We start from the raw sequence: 19,249 nt of genomic DNA on the forward strand, positions 1-19,249 counted from the left end.
TTCTATGTGGCCTCACCAGTGCTGAGCACAGGGGGACAATCACTCCTCTGGTGCTGCTGTTGGAAATTCATCCAGTGTCAAACCTGTGGATAGTTCATCCACAGCAGAATGACTTCAGCAGGAAGTCAGCAGTAAAACTACCCCCACACAAACTCCTCTCCACCCTTTTCCTTCATCTTGTGTAGAAAGAAGTTCCAACCAAGTACTTCCCCAAGGCTCCGGACCCAACAATCCACCAGCACAAAGAGGGTCCACAGCAGTGACTGTTCTGTTCATAATGCAGTTTTATTTCTTCCTTTGTACAAAACAAACCAAACCAACCAATATAAAACTTCAACCCAACAGAAAGTGTAGCCTGGCAAGGGCACGTTTACATCACACACAGACAGGACCAGGCCATGTGTACCTAACACCGCATCGGATTCCAAACTCAGTGATACATGCACTAAATAAAAATGGCAAGAACCCTTCCATCTATTTCTACCAAGACTACTCAGGGATCAAGATACTCAAGAACCAAACCCAAAGCTCAATAGGTGGCATCTACACGATTAGACCTTTCCCAGGCACAAGAAGAAAAACCAACATTTAACAGCAAAGTTTTACCGCTCCTTGTTAAAAGTCCTCTCACAAAAGCCAAAGTTCTTAGTAGATGCAGAGAAAGCTCAGGAGTTTGTTAGCACAGGCAACCAGTCAGTAGTTTAGAGAACCTTTTAGACATTTTGAAGAGACACTGCAGGTTTCAATCTGCATTTCCACCCACCCCCTTCCCAACCGAGCCAGAAATACTTCGACTCCTGTTTCAGAACCCAGCCGGTGGTTACGACCAGCCCGAGGGAAGCCAGAGAGCAGTGTACAAAATATTGAACAGGACAGGGCTGTGCCACATGAGTCTGTTTGCTCCTTGCAGAAAAAGTCTTTTCCACATTCAAGGTTTGTTTATTTGTCCCATAAACAAGATTGTACCTGGAGGATGAAGTGAGAGCAGGTCTGTAAATTAACTTTTCCATGCAAGCGTGAAGTCCTCAGAGCACAGCACAGCCACCTCAGCCCATTCCTGTCCAGCCTCCCAGCCCAGCCCCCTCAGCCCATCCCTGTCCAGCCTCCCAGCACAGCCACCTCAGCCCACCCCTGTCCAGCCTCCCAGCACAGCCACCTCAGCCCACCCCTGTCCAGCCTCCCAGCACAGCCACCTCAGCCCACTCCTGTCCAGCCTCCCAGCACACTCCTGCCCAGCTCCCAGCCACCTCAGCCCACTCCTGTCCAGCCACCTCAGCCCACCCCTGTCCAGCCTCCTCAGCCCACCCCTGTCCAGCCTCCTCAGCCCACCCCTGTCCAGCCTCCTCAGCCCACCCCTGTCCAGCCTCCTCAGCCCACCCCTGTCCAGCCTCCTCAGCCCACCCCTGTCCAGCCTCCTCAGCCCACTCCTGCCCAGCCTCCCAGCACAGCCACCTCAGCCCACTCCTGCCCAGCCTCCCAGCACGGCCACCTCAGCCCACTCCTGCCCAGCCTCCCAGCACAGCCACCTCAGCCCACTCCTGCCCAGCCTCCCAGCACAGCCACCTCAGCCCACTCCTGCCCAGCCTGCTTCTAGTCTGATCCCAGGGAAGTAATGTTTGGATAGGTGAGCAGCTCCTACTTCTAGGCACACACAGTTCTCTGATGTTTTATGGAATGGGGACTGAAGCCTACTCTCCTCCCAGTGCTGGCAGCTGGCACCTTGCTCCCTGCTCATGAGTGTATCTATCATCCCCACATCACTGCAAGAAGTAGATGAGTTGTTCAGGTATGTGGGGCAGCTCTGCCCTGGGAGAGTCAACCCATACTGCACAGAAACCACCATCACTATGTCTGGGGGTCCTGGTGGCTAACAAGTTAGCCATGGCACAGCAATGTGCCCCTGTGGCCAAGAAGGCCAATGAGATCCTGGGCTGTACTAGGAAGAGTGTCCAGCAGATCAAGGGAGGTTCTCCTTCCCTCTACTCTGCCCTGGTGAGACCTCATCTTGAATACTGTGCTCAGTTTTGGGCTCCCCAGTTGAAGAGGGACAGGGATCTGCTGGAGAGGGTGCAGTGGAGGACTATGAGGATGATGAGGGGACTGGAGGGCATGGCTGATGAGGAGAGGCTGAGGGACCTGGGGCTGCTTAGTCTGGAGAAGAGAAGACTGAGGGGGGATTTGGTGAATGTTTATAAATATCTGAGGGATGGCCAGGAGCAGGGGACAGGCTCTGCTCACTACTCCCTGGGATAGGACAAGGAGCAATGGGTGTAAGCTGCAGCACAGGAGGTTCTGCCTCAACACAAGGGGGAACTTCTTTACTGTAAGGGTCACAGAGCACTGGCACAGGCTCCCCAGAGAGGTTGTGGAGTCTCCTTCTCTGGAGCCTTTCAAGGCCTGTCTGGATGTGTTTCTTTGTTAGATAGTATTGCCCTGCTCCAGCAAGAGGGTTGGACTTGATGATCTCCTTGGGTCCCTTCTAACCCCTAACATCCTGTGATCCTATGAATGCTCACTTCTGTTCCCAGCAGGCTGGGGCACCACCTCACATCCCCACAACCCCCATTCCAGCCTCTGCCCTAGCACTATTTTCCTGTCCATTAGAAGGGCTAGGTCCTGGTCACTAAGTCACCATCAGTTACTTCATCTCCACTCACAAAACTATGAGGAGTAAAGCCTGTTATCTGTACCCACGAAGGTGTCACGCTTGGTGCTGTTAACTTGGCAGCTGATACTTGCCTCTTTCCCTGTTCTGAGCTATAGACAGAAATACACACTTGCAGGGCCTGTTTTAAAGCAAGAATGAAGTACTTCCAAGCTTCTTTTGAGTATCAGCTATGCATTAGGCAACTTCTAAGACAAAGCCCCCCCCAAATGGTGCTTACCTGTAGGATTGTGCCGGATGAAAAACACAAAGGGCCTGTCTACAATGAACCAGGGAGGGGATGACCTGGCTATCAAAATTGCAGCTTGCAAGAGAGAGAAAGGATGAAGTTAGACAATTCAAGGTACCTGAGATCTACTTAAAGCCAAACAGATCATGTGCTGTTCTTCTAGGAACCATATTAAAAGCACACAAAAGCCCCAGAAAGATGGAAAGAAGTCTTTGGTTGTCCCTCAAAGGATGTAGCAGCTTAATCCTCTTGGCTGTCTGGATAGCCAGGAACATTAACTTGGTGGCCAAAGGGTTAGCTATTGGAAAACACTGCTCTAGAAGAAAGTCTTTTTATCCTTCTTAGGAGTATACTAATGGACTGATCAGCATTGGCGAGTTCCTGAGAAGCTACATCAAACACATCAACTGATCCACATCACAGACAAGAAGTATAGTTTTGGTTGGGAAAGACCTTTTAGATAGGCTCCAACCATTATGCAACTCCACCAAGTCTGGTGCTAAACTGTGTACCCTCAGTACCAACCCTGGTCTCAGCATGGGCTATCTGTGCTCAGCAGCCTTCTATAATACAGCTCTTTGAGCCTTACAGTTACCAGCACTTACTTGTTGCTGCAGAAGCTTTGGTTCCATCTTCACTAACTTCAATTTTGGTCTTTTGCAGAACATGAGATACATGAAGACTTTCTGTTCCTGAAAAACCAAAGGAGAGCAGCACTTATAACTGTGGAATGGGCTGCCCAGGGAGGTGCTGGAGTCACCATCCCTGGAGGTGTTGAAGCCAAGCCTGGATGATGCACTTAGTGCCATGGTCTGGTTGACTGTGTAGGGCTGGGTGCTAGGTTGGACTGGATGAGCGATCCTATGATAACTGCATGAGTCCTGAAGAGCCTTGTGACTAACAGCTGTGCTAGCATGGCTAAGAATAAAGCTGAAGTTTACAGCTGCAATCCTCACAGTGCAGTGAAGAACACCACCAGCAGTATCTCTCAACATAATCACTACCTTAGTAATTAAAAAACCACATAGAGGAGGGACAAGTAAGATAAGAAAAGCTAGTAAACAGGGAACAACCTGTTGGGTGATTCAAGTTGAAGTGTTCACTTGCATTTTTAAGTGGCTGATAAAATAATGCTATCTGATTTTAAGTTACCCTCCCATTTATTTCAGTGTGTGTGTGTGGGGGGGGGGGGGGGGAAGGTACTTGGCAAGGCACCTTGCTTTCAACACAGCAGGGGTTCGTTTTCAGGTGAAGTCAGCACAAAGCAGGCTTTTTGTTAGCTATCTTTGCAGAAGCTCATCAGGAGTTTAATGGAAGCAGAGAGCAGAAGGTGAGAGATGAGAACCACGAGTTCAAAAATGTCTACGCTCCATTTTCAGACACTAACATTGATAGACAGGACAAAGGGTGATGGTTTTAAACCAAAAGAAGAGAGATTTGGAACAGACAGAAGGAAGAAGGGTTTTTTTATTAACAGTGAGGGTGGCAAGACACTAGCCCAGGTTGCCCAGAGACATAGTAGGTGCTCCATCCCAGGAAACATTCCAGGTCAGGTTGGAGAGGGCTTTGAATAACCCACTCTAGTTGCAGATGACCCTGCTGACTGCTGCAGGGTTGGACTAGCTGACCTTTACAGATCCTTTCCCACCCAAACCACTCCATAATACTGTTCCATTTACAGCTCTGGTTTATTATTTATTATTTACAGCTCTCTCCAGGCCCTTAAATGGGGAATTTGATCCTTGAGCTTTCCTAAGTTCAAGAAAGAGTCGTTAAGCACAAAACTCAGGGAACAGTTAAATGCTACACTTTCAGTATTTGCAACAGTCTAAGGCAAGGTGGTGACCTGCCATGACTTTAAAGAGTGCTTGAGAGTCTCAGGTGGTAACATCACATCTTAAGAATCTGACCCACATGAGGTACTGCAACACAAGAGAAGGATAAAAGTGTTCAACAAAAGCCAGCAGCCATGCTTGGCTGGCTACAAACCAGCTCCCATGTCATGGTAACACAGCAGAATCACAGAATCAACCAGGTTGGAAGAGACCTCCAAGATCATCCACCCCAAGCTAGCACCCAGCCCTAGACAATCAACCAGACCATGGCACTAAGTGCCCCAGCCAGGCTTTGCTTCAACACCTCCAGGGACAGTGACTCCACTACCTCCCTGGGCAGCCCATTCCAATGCCAATCACTCTCTCTGCCAAAAACTTCCTCCTAACATCCAACCTAAACCTCCCCTGGCACAACTTGAGACTGTGTCCCCTTCTGTTGCTGCTTGCCTGGCAGAAGAGACCACCCCCACCTTGCTACTCCTCCAAGAGACAGACAGCTGCATTAGTAAGACAATGCTTTATTCAAGTAGCCTATGAAGGGCCAGCGTGGATCAAAAAACCACCCCCCCCAAACCCAAAGAAACCAACTTACTTGTTATCTTTGCAAAGTTTGCTTTTGACTGGTCAAACATGTCTGTAATGCCAAGTGCTTTCAGAGGATCCTTTAAGTCTGTTTCTGCCACTGCTGTAAATCTAGTTGGAACAAACACAGCAGGGGTCAGTATCAGGCAGGAAAGCTACCCAAGTCGCTCAGATCCACATGGCCACCAGAAGGTTCCCTGGAGGACCAAAGGCTGATGTCAGTGCTTACTTTGGTAAAATGACCTGCACTCTCTTTGCTACCATGGTGCTCATCCAGCTTCCTATTGTTTTCGTGCTGATGTGGGGGATGATGGCCGAGAGGGGCGTGGTGCTGTCGGTGGGCAGCGCGATCAGCATGCTTATCATCTCGCCGTGGTAGGGCAGCTCGATGATGTTGTACCACAGCTCGTTTGGAGTACTCGTTGTGCCTAAAAAGAGATAAGCAGCCATGATTCTTACAGCCTTAAATCTCTAACTCACACGCAGACACCTACTGAAGTGGAGAAGGATCTGGGAGTGATGGTGGGCAAGCTGCCCATGAGGCAGCAATGTGCTCTTTGGCCAAGATGGTCAATGATCTCAGAGGTCAGTGGGATGAGACTGAATCATAGAGTCAACCAGGTTGGAAGGGACCTCCAAGATCATCCAGTCCAACCTAGCACCCAGCCCTATCCAATCAACCAGACCATGGCACTAAGTGCCTCATTCAGTCTTCTCTTGAACACCCCCAGGGACAGTGACTCCACCACTTCCCTGGGCAGCCCATTCCAAGAACAAGGCCAAGTGCAGGCTTCTGCACTGTGGCCACAACAACCTCAAGCAGCACTGCAGGCTGGGGACAGAGTGGCTGAGAGCAGCCAGGCAGAGAGGGAGCTGGGGGTGCTGGTAAAGAGTAGCTGAAGACAAGCCAGCAGTGTGCCCAGGTGGGCAACAGAGCCAATGGCACCCTGGGCTGGCTCAGCAGCAGTGTGGGCAGCAGGACAAGGGAGGTTCTTGTGCCCCTGTGCTCAGCACTGCTCAGGCCACCCCTTGAGTGCTGTGTCCAGTTCTAGGCTCCTCAGTTCAAGAGAGATGTTGAGGTGCTGGAAGGTGTCCAGCGAAGGGCAGCAATGCTGGGAAGGGTCCTGGAGCACAGCCCTGTGAGGAGAGGCTGAGGGAGCTGGGGGTGTGCAGCCTGCAGAAGAGGAGGCTCAGGGTAGACCTCATTGCTGTCTGCAGCTGCCTGAAGGGAGGCTGTAGCCAGGTGGGGTTGGGCTCTTCTGCCAGGCAACCAGCAACAGAACAAGGGGACACAGTCTCAAGTTGTGCCAGAGGAGGTCTAGGCTGGATGTTAGGAAGAAGTTCTTCACAGAGAGAGTGATTGGCATTGGAATGGGCTGCCCAGGGAGGTGGATTCGCTGTCCCTGGAGGCGTTCAAGAAGAGACTGGAGGAGGCACTTGGTGCCATAGCCTAGTTGGTCTGATAGGGCTGGGTGCTAGGTTGAACTGGATGAGCTTGGAGGTAACTTCCAACATGGTTGATTCTATGATCCTCGTGAGATGCATTGAGACGACCATGGCCAGCAGGTTGAAGATTCTCTGCCCCAAACTCTACACTGATGAGGCCACATCTGGAGATCTGTGTCTAGTTATGGTCTGCCCAGAGCAAGAGAGAAAGGGAACCCCTGGAGAGAGCCTAGCAGAGGCGAGAAAAGGGACGAGGGAATTGGAGCACCTCTGACAGGAAAAGGCTGACAGGCCTGGGAGCCAATCTATGGGAGATAAGCCCAGAGACTTTCCAGTGGTTCCCACTTGCAGGACAAAGGGCAACAGGCACAAACAGGACCCAAGGAGGTGCCATCTGAACATAAGGAAAATAATTCTTTGTGAGGGTGCTGCAGCCCCAGCCCAAGCTGGCCAGAGAGGTTGTGGAGTCTCCTCTGGACAACAACATACATTGTCATGCTGGGCAACCTGCTCCGTGTGATCCTGCTTCAGCAGAGTGTTGCACAGGATGATCTTCAGAGATCCCTTCCAACCCCTACCACTCTGCAATTCTGATCTCAGAGTCTGTTAGAAAAGCTTTGCCAACATCTGAACACTGACTCTAGGAAGTGCCAGGCTGCCTTCCTGCTGGGCAGCCCTTCAGAAATGGCTCAGGCTTAGTGAAAGTGCTAGTGCAGGATGACACCATGACTGCAGCAGGACCTTGACCGCCTGGACAGAGTCCAAGGGGATGGTGTTCAATAGCTCCAAGTGCAGGGTGCTGCACTTTGGCCACAGCAACCCCATGCAGAGATACAGGCTGGGGTCGGAGTGGCTGAGAGCAGCCAGACAGAGAGGGATCTGGGGGTGCTGATTGATACCCACCTGAACATGAGCCAGCAGTGTGCCCAGGTGGCCAAGAGAGCCAGTGGCATCCTGGCCTGCATCAGGAATGGTGTGGTCAGCAGGAGCAGGGAGGTCATTCTGCCCCTGTACTCTGCACTGCTTAGACCACACCTTGAGTGCTGTGTTCAGTTCTGGGCCCCCCAGTTTAGGAGGGACATTGAGATGCTTGAGCGTGTCCAGAGAAGGGCAACGAGGCTGGGGAGAGGCCTTGAGCACAGCCCTACGAGGAGAGGCTGAGGGAGCTGGGATTGGTTAGCCTGGAGAAGAGGAGGCTCAGGGGAGACCTCAGGGAGACCTGAGGGGAGGTTGTGGCCAGGGGGAGGTTGCTCTCTTCTCTCAAGTGGCCAGCACCAGAACAAGAGGACACAGCCTCAGGCTGCGCCAGGGGAGATTTAGGCTGGAGGTGAGGAGAAAGTTCTTCCCTGAGAGAGTCATTGGACACTGGAATGGGCTGCCCGGGGAGGTGGTGGAGTCGCCGTCCCTGGAGCTGTTCAAGGCAGGACTGGATGTGGCACTTGGTGCCATGGTCTGGCCTTGAGCTCTGTGGTAAAGGGTTGGACTGGATGATCTATGAGGTCTCTTCCAACCTTGGTGATAGTGTGTGACTGTGATACAAATACTCATTTGAGTTTGCTATGCATAGTTTCCCAGACACACCTCATCAGCCCAGAGCAGCAAGCCAGCTATGGCAAGAGTCACCATGGCTGGATATGGACAGATATTGGATGTACCAGCACCAACTGAGCACTGAGAAACAAAGGGCAGAAGCAAGAGAGTATCTTTCCCAGCTGAAGAGATCTTGTAGACAGCTTTTTATTTGTCCTCATACAGTTACTTGAAGAGCTCCTGTTTGAAGTGCCTGCTGCATTTACTTCACCTTCTTACTTAAGAGTCTCAAGTAGAAAGCAGTCCTAGGTCCTTCAAAGCAGTGGAGAAGAGCCACAGTGAGGCAGTGCAGGAGGCCAGACAGATGAGGAGTGAGATAAGGATAGCTCCGTGAGCTACAGAAGTGCTGTGAAGACTGGGCTTGAGCAACCCTCTCCTCCTCCAAATCCCCTCTGGTTGCTGTGGGATTCCTGGCATGTGACTGGGATGCAAATGCTTTTTATAGGAGCTTCAAGAGAAAACTTGTCAGTTTAACTATAGACAGGGTTCCTGGGAAAGGTTTTGGATGGCAGCATGATCTTAATATCTTTCACTTTCTTCAAGTCAGCCTGCATTTGTCAGCCCAAGCAGAAAATCCATGTCATCTTCTTGCTGCCAGGACCATGCAGCCTGCCTTGACTGAGCTCCTGCTGCTAGGAAACTGGCAGCAGTGCACTGAGTCTGCAGGAACTGTGTCAAGCTCAGCAGCTTGATGGTTTCCATTCTCTATGACACTGGTTCTCAAACCAGGGGCTGCAGAAGCCAGCTACAGGGCGGTCACAAAAGAGAGAGCATCCAAGAGCTAAATACCACTTTTCTGAGCTCCTATATGCTACTAAACTTATGACTGAGGCATATCAAAACACATGGGGGACTCACCTTCACAGCCAACTGATGCAATTTAACCTGCTTAAGACATTTATTAGAAGAGCCTTTTTCAAGCTTAAGTAAGATAGAAGCCCTGTGTTAGGATATCTGGAGGTAAACAACCTAAACCAGCTCTCCTAGCTTAAACACAGGCCAACATAATGTAACTTTCAATGAGAATCAGAAGTCAAAAGCCTTGCTGAAGCCTGGCTTCAGTGATGAGCTCCTTTCAGACTTCACAGATAAGGACTATACACTGCAGGAGGCCTCCTCACCTGCCCTAGTCGCTCTTTCAAGCAGTTCTCAAAGCATTACACCACATCCTGCTCTAATACCTGGGTTTAAGTCAGAAAATATACTTCAACACAGAGCTAATGTTGGTTGAGCACTGCTGACAGTCAGAGGTATTTAAGAGCACAGTGGGTCTGAGATTTGGGGTTTGTAGCAAGCTGTAGTCTCAGGTTGTATTTAGCATGCAAGGAAATGAGTTCCAGGCAACACTTCTTTTCTTGGAAGGCTGCAACAGAAGGTGTTTTTAATCAAAGCTTCAATCTTTGACCAATGAAGTCCCCACAGGGCTGCAAAGCTGAAGCTTTGAAAGGTATTATCAGAGCATTGCACTGAGCTGCCCCTGTCAGCTCTGAGTGTCCCTGATGGAAGCCTGGCTGAACCTGCTGAACTTCTTTTCCCTTGTGACTCAATCTGAATGTGAAGAGCAAGTTGACACCTTAAGAGATAGAGCCAGCATAGTGACACCTAGCTCCTCTGGCTCCCACTCTACAAGTCCCACTTCTTTATTCTACAGTAAAGTAAGGATTGATTCTACTCCAAACTTTCCTTCATGCACAGCTCAAAGAAATCTCGAGGCTCTCTTTCTGTTGGCTGCTTTTTGCTCCTTAAAAAACAACCAAACAAAAATTCTTACTGCAAAGCTTAAGTGACAAAGTGACAAGGGCAGACCAGTGGCAAGAGGAGTCCCTCAGGGATCAGTCCTGGCACCAGTCTTGTTCAATATCTTTGTGGGTGCCATGGACAGAGGCAATGAGTGTAGCCTCAGCAAGTTTGCTGCCCACACCAAGCTGTGTGGTGCAGCAGACAGGCTGGAGATCAGGGATCCATCCAGAGGGAGCTGGACAGGCTGCAGAGGTGGGCACAAGCAAACCTCAGGAAGTTCAACAAGACCAAGGTCCAGCATCTAGGTCAAGGCAATGCCAAGCACAATCCAGGCTGGGCAGTGAGAGCAGCCCTGAGGAAAGGGACTTGGGGGTGCTGCTGTAGAAGCTCAACATGAGCCAGCAGTGTGCACTTGCAGCCCAGAAAGCCAAGCAGAGCCTGGGCTGCAGCAGCAGAAGTGTGGCCAGCAGGGCCAAGGAGGTGATTCTCCCCCTCTGCTGAGACCCCACCTGGAGTACTGCATCCAGCTCTGGAGCCTCTGGGACAAGAGGGATGCAGAGATGCTGGAGTGTGTCCAGAGCAGGGCCAGGAGGATGCTCAGAGGCTGCAGCAGCTCTGCTGTGAGCACAGACTGAAAGAGTTGGGGCTGTTCAGACCTTCTTGTGGTCCCTTCCAGTATCTGAAGGGGTCCTACAAAAAAGCTGGGGAGGAACTTTTGAGGCTGTCAGGGAGTGACAGGACTCGGGGGAATGGAGCAAAGCTGGAGAGGGTGAGTTCAGGCTGGATGTGAGGAGGAAGTTGTTGAGCAGGAGAGTGGTGAGAGGCTGGAATGGGTTGCCCAGAGAGGTGGTTGAGGCCCCATGGCTGGAGGTGTTTGAGGCCAGGCTGGCTGAGGCTGTGTGCAGCCTGCTTTAGGGTAGGGTGTCCCTGGGCATAGCAGTGGGGTTGGAACTGGCTGATCCTTGTGGTCCCTTCCAGCCCTAATTCTATGATTCTAATAAAGTTGTCAGTTTGGGTACTTCAGGACTTCCCTTTTTGAAAGGCAAAGGATAAGGCAAGCACTTGGACAGAGTTCCCAGCCTTAAGCAGCCTATTCAGCTCCTTACACAGCAAGCTCGTCCCTAGCGCAGCAGCCTGAGATACTTCACCACAAAGCCTCCTGCATCAGCTAGCAAAAGCAACACCTTTAAACAGCACACATAAAGCATAACCCCGTTTGAGGTGGAATGGAAAGAAGCTATTTTAGAGTCATTGCTGGTGACTGAGCTTACCACAGCGGAAGATGGACAGCTGGGACAGCATAGGGACTTGGTAGGTCTTCCCATCAGCTGCGTGAAACTGACGCTTCTTTGTGTTCTCAGGTCGAAACCTTGACTTCCACAAGCCTTTGAAGTACACAGCATTTACCAGAACCAGTCTGGTCAAGCTGCCATCGATATCCTCTGGAGCTAGAACCTGATCAATCATACCTAGAAGAAACAGAGAAGTCTTAGTATTTGCTGTCATAACTGTGGGCTCGCAAGTGATCAACAGAGAGAGTGATTGGCATTGGAATGGGCTGCCCAGGGAGGTGGTGGAGTCACCGTGCCTGGAGGTGTTCAGGAGAAGCCTGGCTGAGGCACTTAGTGCCATGGTCTGGTTGCTTGGCTAGGGCTGGGTGCTAGGTTGGACTGGCTGATCTTGGAGGTCTCTTCCAACCTGGTTGATTCCATGGTCTGTAGACACCCTGTTTCAGTGCCTCACCACCTTCATGGGAAAGGATTTCCTCTTAATGTCTAATGTAAATACTGACAGTTCTGTCTGAAGCCACTAGCCCTTGTCCCATCACTACAGGTCATAGGGCAACATATTTGAGGTTCACAAACTGGTCCAGCTGCAGACTGTGCAGCCATCCAGAAAGACCTGGGCAGACAGAGCTGAGCAGAGGAACAGCATAAGGTTCAACAAAAACAAGTGCAGAGTCCTGCACCTGGAAGGAACAATAAACCACCAGTGCAGGCTGGGAGGTGACTGCTGGAGAGCAGCCCTGAGGAGAGGCACCTGGGAGTGCTGGTGGAGAACATCCATGGCACAGCAATGTGCTTTTGTGGCTAAGGTCAGTAGGATCCTGGGGTGTATTAAGAAGAGTGTGTCCAGCAGATCAAGGGAGGTTTTCCTCCTCTACTCTGCTGAGACCTCATCTTGAATACTGTGCTCAGTTTTGGGCTCCCCAGTTGAAGAGGGACAGGGATCTGCTGGAGAGGGTCCAGCAGAGTGCTACAATGATGATGAGAGGACAGGAGGGCATGGCTGATGAGGAGAGGCTGAGGGACCTGGGGCTGCTTAGTCTGGAGAAGAGAAGACAGAGGAGATTTAATTCATGCTTATAAACATCTGAAGGCTGAGAGTCAGGAGTGGGGGACAGGCTCTGCTCACTGCTCCCTGGGATAGGACAAGGAGCAATGGATGCAAGCTGCAGCACAGGAGGTTCTGCTTCAACACAAGGGGGAACTTCTTTACTGTAAGGGTCCCAGAGCCCTGGCACAGGCTCCCCAGAGAGGTTGTAGAGTCTCTTTCTCTGGAGCCTTTCAAGGCCTGTCTGGATGTGTTTCTTTGTTAGATAGTATTGCCCTGCTCCAGCAAGAGGGTTGGACTTGATGATCTCCTTGGGTCCCTTCTAACCCCTAACATCCTGTGATCCTATGAATGCTCACTTCTGTTCCCAGCAGGCTGGGGCACCACCTCACATCCCCAAAATGTTTATAAGTATCTGAGGGCTGCCCAGGAGTGGGGAACAGGCTCTGCTCACTGCTCCCTGGGATAGGACAAGGAGCAATGGGAGTAAGTTGCAGCACAGGAGGTTCAAGCTCAACACAAGGGGGAACTTCTTTACTGTAAGGGTCCCAGAGCACTGGCACAGGCTGCCCAGAGAGGTTGTGGAGTCTCCTTCTCTGGAGCCTTTTGAAGCCTGTCTGGATGTGTTCCTGTGTGACCTGAGCTAGAGTGCATGGCCCTGCTCTGACAGGAGGGTTGGACTCAGTGACCTCTTTGGGTCCCTTCCAGCCCCTGACATCCTGTGAGCCTGTGAACTCAGCAGTACTCTGTAGGAAAGTAATCCTCTGGGATAATTAGAAACAAACTCTTGCTAACCAAGAGACAGATGTTAGAGCCAAGAGAGCTCTACCCTTCCAGCATGAGAGCAGATCTGAGCCATGTTGCAGTGCCAGTGGTTTCAGCTGGAGCACCTCCCCATTTGCACACTGCTGGCAGCATTGCTATGCAAAACTGGCGAGGCAGCAGAGAAAGAATTTGACAGCCTCGTTTCACAGATAGCACACCCAAGTCTGCTAATGCTCTCCTCTCACCCAGGAGGCAAAGGTTTTAACTCCAAGGGATGCCAACTGCGTAGCTCACATAAGCTCAGTATGTTGTGAAGTATTCCCCCTGCCTTTATCATAGATTATAGAATCAGTCAGGGTTGGAAAGGAGCACAAGGAGCAGCCAGTTCCAACCCCCCTGCCATGCTCAGGGACACCCTACCCTAGAGCAGGCTGCACACAGCCTCAGCCAGCCTGGCCTCAAACACCTCCAGCCATGGGGCCTCAACCACCTCCCTGGGCAACCCATTCCAGCCTCTCACCACTCTCATGCTCAACAACTTCCTCCTCACCTCCACTCTGACTCTCCCCACCTCCAGCTTTGCTCCATTCCCCCGAGTCCTGTCACTCCCTGACAGCCTCAGAAGTCCCTCCCCAGCTTTTCTGTAGGCCCCCTTCAGATCCTGGAAGGCCACAACAAGGTTGAGGTGTATTAGCTCGAGATGTAGACTCCAAGAGGCTTGAACCAGGAGAGGTTCTGTCAAGACAGGGTCAATTAGAAGTGCTCTTCTGCACATGACTCCTGTGAGCACAGCCATAGCTTGCAAGAGTTATAGGCAGTAAGGGCAAAAGCTGAACCATGCTACAGTTTCCCACAAGACTGATTTGCTGACTGAAAACATTTGAGTTGCTTGAATGCAGGTTTTGTGTTTGAAAAAGGAGAACTGCAACTGAATCCTGCATCTTCTATGAAGATACACAGTAGAAGCTCCCCCAGTCCCAAGGACAGATGAACACACACATACTTTATGCATTCCTCAAGGCCACCAAACAGGCACATCTGCTGGGTCATTAAGACCACAGATACCTGGCCCACCAGCTCCAAAACATCACACTAACACCAGCTGAAAGGAAGCTTTCAGCTGCAAGACAGAACTTTTTCTACCTTCTCATCTTTCCATCTGACACTGAGGCAGCAGTGTGCCCAGGTGGGCAGCAGAGCCAATGGCATCCTGGGCTGGCTCAGGAGCAGTGTGGGCAGGAGCACAAGGGAGGTTCTTCTGCCCCTGTGCTCAGCACTGCTCAGGCCACACCTGGAGTGCTGTGTCCAGTTCTGGGCTCCTCCATTCAAGAGAGCTGTTGAGGTGCTGGAACATGTCCAGAGAAGGGCAGCAAGGCTGGGGAGGGGCCTGGAGCAGAGCCCTGTGAGGAGAGGCTGAGGGAGCTGGGGGTGTGCAGCCTGCAGCAGAGGAGGCTCAGGGCAGAGCTCATTGCTGCCTACAACTCCCTGAAGGGAGGCTGTAGCCAGGTGGGGTTGGGCTCTTCTGCCAGGCAAGCAGCAACAGAAGAAGGGGACAGAGTCTGAAGTTGTGCCAGGGGAGGTCTAGGCTGGGTGTTAGGAGGAAGTTGTTGGCAGAGAGAGTGATTGGCATTGGAATGGGCTGCCCAGGGAGGTGGTGGAGTTGCTGTGCCTGGAGGTGTTGAAGCCAAGCCTGGCTGGGGCACTTAGTGCCATGGTCTGGTTGACTGGATAGGCCTGGGTGCTAGGTTGGGCTGGCTGAGCTTGGAGGTCTCTTCCAGCCTGGCTGATTCTATGAGAGGTCTCGGACACCACCACCCTCAGCCACACAAGAAGCACTTCCCAATACTCACCCCTTGTTTCGTTTTTCACCCACTGGTTGATGGAATCACAGGCTCCATTTGGGTCCTCAAAGTCCACGCTCTTGACGCTGCACTGAAACACCTCTTTGTTCCTTGTAACAAAAGGCACTTCCATTTTAAAGCCACTCTTTGCAAACACTGCATTAGCAATTGTAACAATGTCTTTATTCTTTTTTGAGACTATGAGCCTGTTTATCTTCTTTAAGGCTTTACCAACTCCTAGTTGAAAAGAACAGCAAGTTTGATTTAGAATAAGATGATGAACAAACATTGACTTTATATGCAATTATTCATGACATGAAAGGTCAGACATTAAGTGCTGGACTAGGAGACCAAAGCAGGAATTCTGAGAGGCCTTCCAAACCCCCAATTTCTGATCTCTCATCTGAAGAACACTCCTCTTTCCCTGCAAAAACATGGTCTGTGGTGGCTGCTGCCCTTCTCATGTGGCTGCTCAAAATGCTACAAGGTACTTGGGTCCTGGAATGGGACCACCAACCACCCTCTTCCACAGGGCAAACTGTTCCAAGGTATTTCCTGTCATACAAGCTCAGGTCACCTGTCAGCTCTGTGACAGTGGCACAAAAAGGCAGAGGACTCAGTCTGCTCAGCTCGGGGTTATGCAGGTGGTTTTGCATCTCAGAGCACAAAGCAGAAGTTGTTCTCTCTCCATCCTTCCTTCCCATTTACTGGAGGATAATGGAAGCTGTCAAGATTTCTGCGGTAAGCTTCAAGCCTTAAAGACTAGGTGCTGGCATACATCAGGCACCAGCAGGAGTCAGCCCCTTAACAAGCAGACCTGCCTTCAGAAAAGAAGGGAAAGCAGCAGGTTCCAGTGCCTACAGTCCTGAGGACCTGGAAGCAGCTTGTACCAAGTGCTTGCTAGCGACTTCACTATGTGAGGGAAGGCATATGGCAGCACAGAAGAACTGCTATGTTCACCATACCCAGCTCTCCTCATTACAGCTTATGAACGAGGGCTTGTCTACACAAGGAAGCTCTTGCCAGGCAAGCAGCCTCATGCTCAACCCTGACATCGAGCAGGGTCCTTGGCTGGCTGTTTTTACAGCAGTTATTAATGGGCTCCCTCTGTTTCCCAACAATTTAGGCAGCAACACTTCCAGACTGCTTCCTTATGCAGACAAACTAGAGATAGGAGATACGAAGGGAGTAAATTAGCGCAGAGTTATGTTCCCAGCTGCAAACGAAAAGCCTCAGATGGCTTTGCTGTTTCATGTGTCACAACTGCTTCAGCAGCACTGTTTTTGTATGGGTTGCTACATGTTCACTCTCCAACACCAAGGCAAACTCTTCTGGAGAACATACCATAACAGAGGTTCTCAAACTGTATTCTGTGGACCACCGGTGGGCCACGGAGCACTTGATGGTGATGCGAGGAGAGCTGGCTGGTCTCATGATGCTGGCTCTCCTCTTTGCTTCCAGCTGCTAAATTGCATTAAAAGACAGCTAAAGAATAAATTAAATACTTTCCAACTGTTACCTTTCCAGAGTGGTTGCTGTGATGGCCAAACGACTGTAAGGCCATCACGAACAAGAGCAGAGGAGATCCATGTGACGAGACAGGTAGCATTCCATAACGAGTCTCTGTAAGGTACTGGCTACCTTCTTTAGAAGTTTGAGAACCTCTGTGCCTCAGTATTGCAAAGCCTGCAGGCCAATGTTTTGCAAGTACTTGTATTTTGAGCATCCAAATGATGCTCAAGTTAGTAATCCCATGAAGAGATTTCAGTCTAGAACATTCAGACTTTAAGCCGATAAATTGGTTTGCTGTACTTGAAACCCAGCACCAAAACAGCAAAGCAAGTGAAGACAGGACAACACAGCTCAAGATTTAAAGGTGCACTTATCTCATGGAGGGTGCCCTATACCCAGAAGGCAGGATGCTGGCACTAAGGTGTTAAATCTTGCAGGCAAACACTCACATGGATACTCAGCAGGCAAAGTAAAGCAGCAAGAACCTTCAGCCTACACCCCCCTTCAGAGGCAGGCATTGGCAGAGGAACACAAACACAGATGCATGCAGTGTCAGGCAGAAAGGGCTGTTTTGAGAAGAGGGCACTACGAGACTCAGGCATCTTGACAGCAGAAACACAAACAAAGCTGAAGAGCATCCAAGCGACGCTGTCAGTGTGTGGTTAGTCTGCGGTGCTTTGATTGTGGTGACAAGAAGTATTCTCTTGCTCTGTTATTCAAGGAGTGGCACATTAAGGACTCTTTAGTACTGCCTAGAACAGGGCACTTGCAGCCTTCCTGCACTGTGCTAGCACCAGACCACCAACTAACACTGCTCTGGAGAATCCGGTTTGCAAGGCTGAAGGTAGCTCCAGCCAGAGCCCTGAAGTCATTAACAAAGCTGCTTGCACCTAAAATGTCCAGAGACAAATTGCCAATTAACTTCAAGTCTGTCCCTTTTGTGCTTTGGAAAACAGAGTTAATTGGTGTGTGATGCAACCTGCCACACTTTGAAAGCCACCTCAGAACAGCAAGATCCCCGACAAAACACACCCCAAACTGCCTTGGAATCACTGACCATTGACGCTGTATCTCATCATAGTTGTCAGCTGCTTCTTTGTCTTGCCGTCGGCCCCCAGCTGCAACACCCCCAGGACAGATGCAATCCCATGAGGAGACACAACGACGTTGTCCTGAGGCTTAGTTTTCACTATCTGATTGAAGACCTGGATACCAACATCAGAGCTAAGTTCCTCCAAAGGGTAAAAACTGAACTGGGAACATACAGATGATAAAGTCCCAAGGACAAAGAGGAGTGGGAAGTGCCAGTTCATGGTCTCTGGTTGAAGATACCTGCAGAAGGACAAGAAGGGGCATTCAGTAACTCCAAGTGCCAGGTGCTGCACTTTGGACACAACAAACCCATGCAGAGATACAGGCTAGGGTCGGAGTGGCTGGAGAGCAGCCAGACAGAGAGGGATCTGGGGGTGCTGATTGATACCCTCCTGAACATGAGCCAGCAGTGTGCCCAGGTGGCCAAGAGAGCCAGTGGCATCCTGGCCTGCATCAGGAATGGTGTGGCCAGCAGGAGCAGGGAGGTCATTCTGCCCCTGGACTCTGCACTGGTTAGACCACACCTTGAGTGCTGTGTTCAGTTCTGGGCCCCCCAGTTTAGGAGGGACATTGAGATGCTTGAGCGTGTCTAGAGAAGGGCAATGAGGCTGGGGAGAGGCCTTGAGCACAGCCCTACGAGGAGAGGCTGAGGGAGCTGGGATTGGTTAGCCTGGAGAAGAGGAGGCTCAGGGGCGACCTTATTGCTGTCTACAACTACCTGAGGGGAGGTTGTGGCCAGGAGGAGGTTGCTCTCTTCTCTCAGGTGGCCAGCACCAGAACAAGAGGACACAGCCCCAGGCTGCGCCAGGGGAGATTTAGGCTGGAGGTGAGGAGAAAGTTCTTCCCTGAGAGAGTCATTGGACACTGGAATGGGCTGCCCGGGGAGGTGGTGGAGTCGCCGTCCCTGGAGCTGCTCAAGGCAGGACTGGACGTGGCACTTGGTGCCATGGTCTGGCCTTGAGCTCTGTGCTAAAGGGTTGGACTTGATGATCTGTGAGGTCTCTTCCAACCTTGGTGATACTATGAAAATCAAGTCAGCTTTCACAAGGAGAACACTTTTCAATCTTCAATTTAAATTCTTATTTGCCTGAAGGGTGGCAAGTCTTGCACATGCTCCATGTGCCAGTCAGAGCTCCAGGCACTGGACTCACACTTTACAGCTGTATTCTGGGTCTAGGGGTTTCCAGAAACAGGGATAACTATAGGTAGAGATCAGTGACTGTAACAAGACAGAAGCCACAAAATTGGAGACTGCCTCAAACCACACAAAAGTTCAGCTGGTTTAGTGTTTCACTTAAACACAGTCTTGGCAATTCAAACTTCAGGTAGTTGTACACAGGGGTGACCTCATTGCTGTCTACAATTGCCTGAAGGGAGGCTGTAGCCAGGTGGGGTTGGGCTCTTCTGCCAGCCAAACAGCACCAGAAGAAGGGGACACAGTCCCAGGCTGTGTCAGGGGAGGTCTAGGCTGGATGTGAGGAGGAAGTTGCTGGCAGAGAGAGTGATTGACATTGGAATGGGCTGCCCAGGGAGGTGGTGGAACCACCATCCCAGGAGGTGTTGAAGCCAAGCCTGGCTGGGGCACTTAGTGCCATGGTCTGGTTGATTGTCTAGGGCT

At 50.9% G+C, this 19,249-nt stretch overlaps 1 protein-coding gene across 2 annotated transcripts in view; it reads right to left on the minus strand.

Annotated features, from left to right (window-relative positions):
* Positions 1-266: 266 nt before the first annotated feature.
* Positions 267-19,249, minus strand: part of SERPINE2 (serpin family E member 2) — a 39,865-nt gene continuing 20,882 nt past the window's right edge. For both annotated transcript variants that reach the window (XM_064152791.1, XM_064152792.1), the window contains exons 2-9: positions 17,597-17,871; positions 15,037-15,264; positions 11,359-11,556; positions 5,541-5,739; positions 5,322-5,422; positions 3,500-3,586; positions 2,886-2,969; positions 267-966 (exon numbers count right to left, since the gene is read on the minus strand). In XM_064152791.1, coding sequence (XP_064008861.1) covers positions 929-966; positions 2,886-2,969; positions 3,500-3,586; positions 5,322-5,422; positions 5,541-5,739; positions 11,359-11,556; positions 15,037-15,264; positions 17,597-17,852 — 1,191 coding nt within the window. In that variant the 5' untranslated portion in view covers positions 17,853-17,871 and the 3' untranslated portion in view covers positions 267-928. The remainder of the gene's footprint in view (positions 967-2,885; positions 2,970-3,499; positions 3,587-5,321; positions 5,423-5,540; positions 5,740-11,358; positions 11,557-15,036; positions 15,265-17,596; positions 17,872-19,249) is intronic.

Source organism: Pogoniulus pusillus, chromosome 13 (genome assembly GCF_015220805.1).
Source record: "Pogoniulus pusillus isolate bPogPus1 chromosome 13, bPogPus1.pri, whole genome shotgun sequence".
NCBI classification, from domain to species: Eukaryota; Metazoa; Chordata; class Aves; order Piciformes; family Lybiidae; genus Pogoniulus; species Pogoniulus pusillus.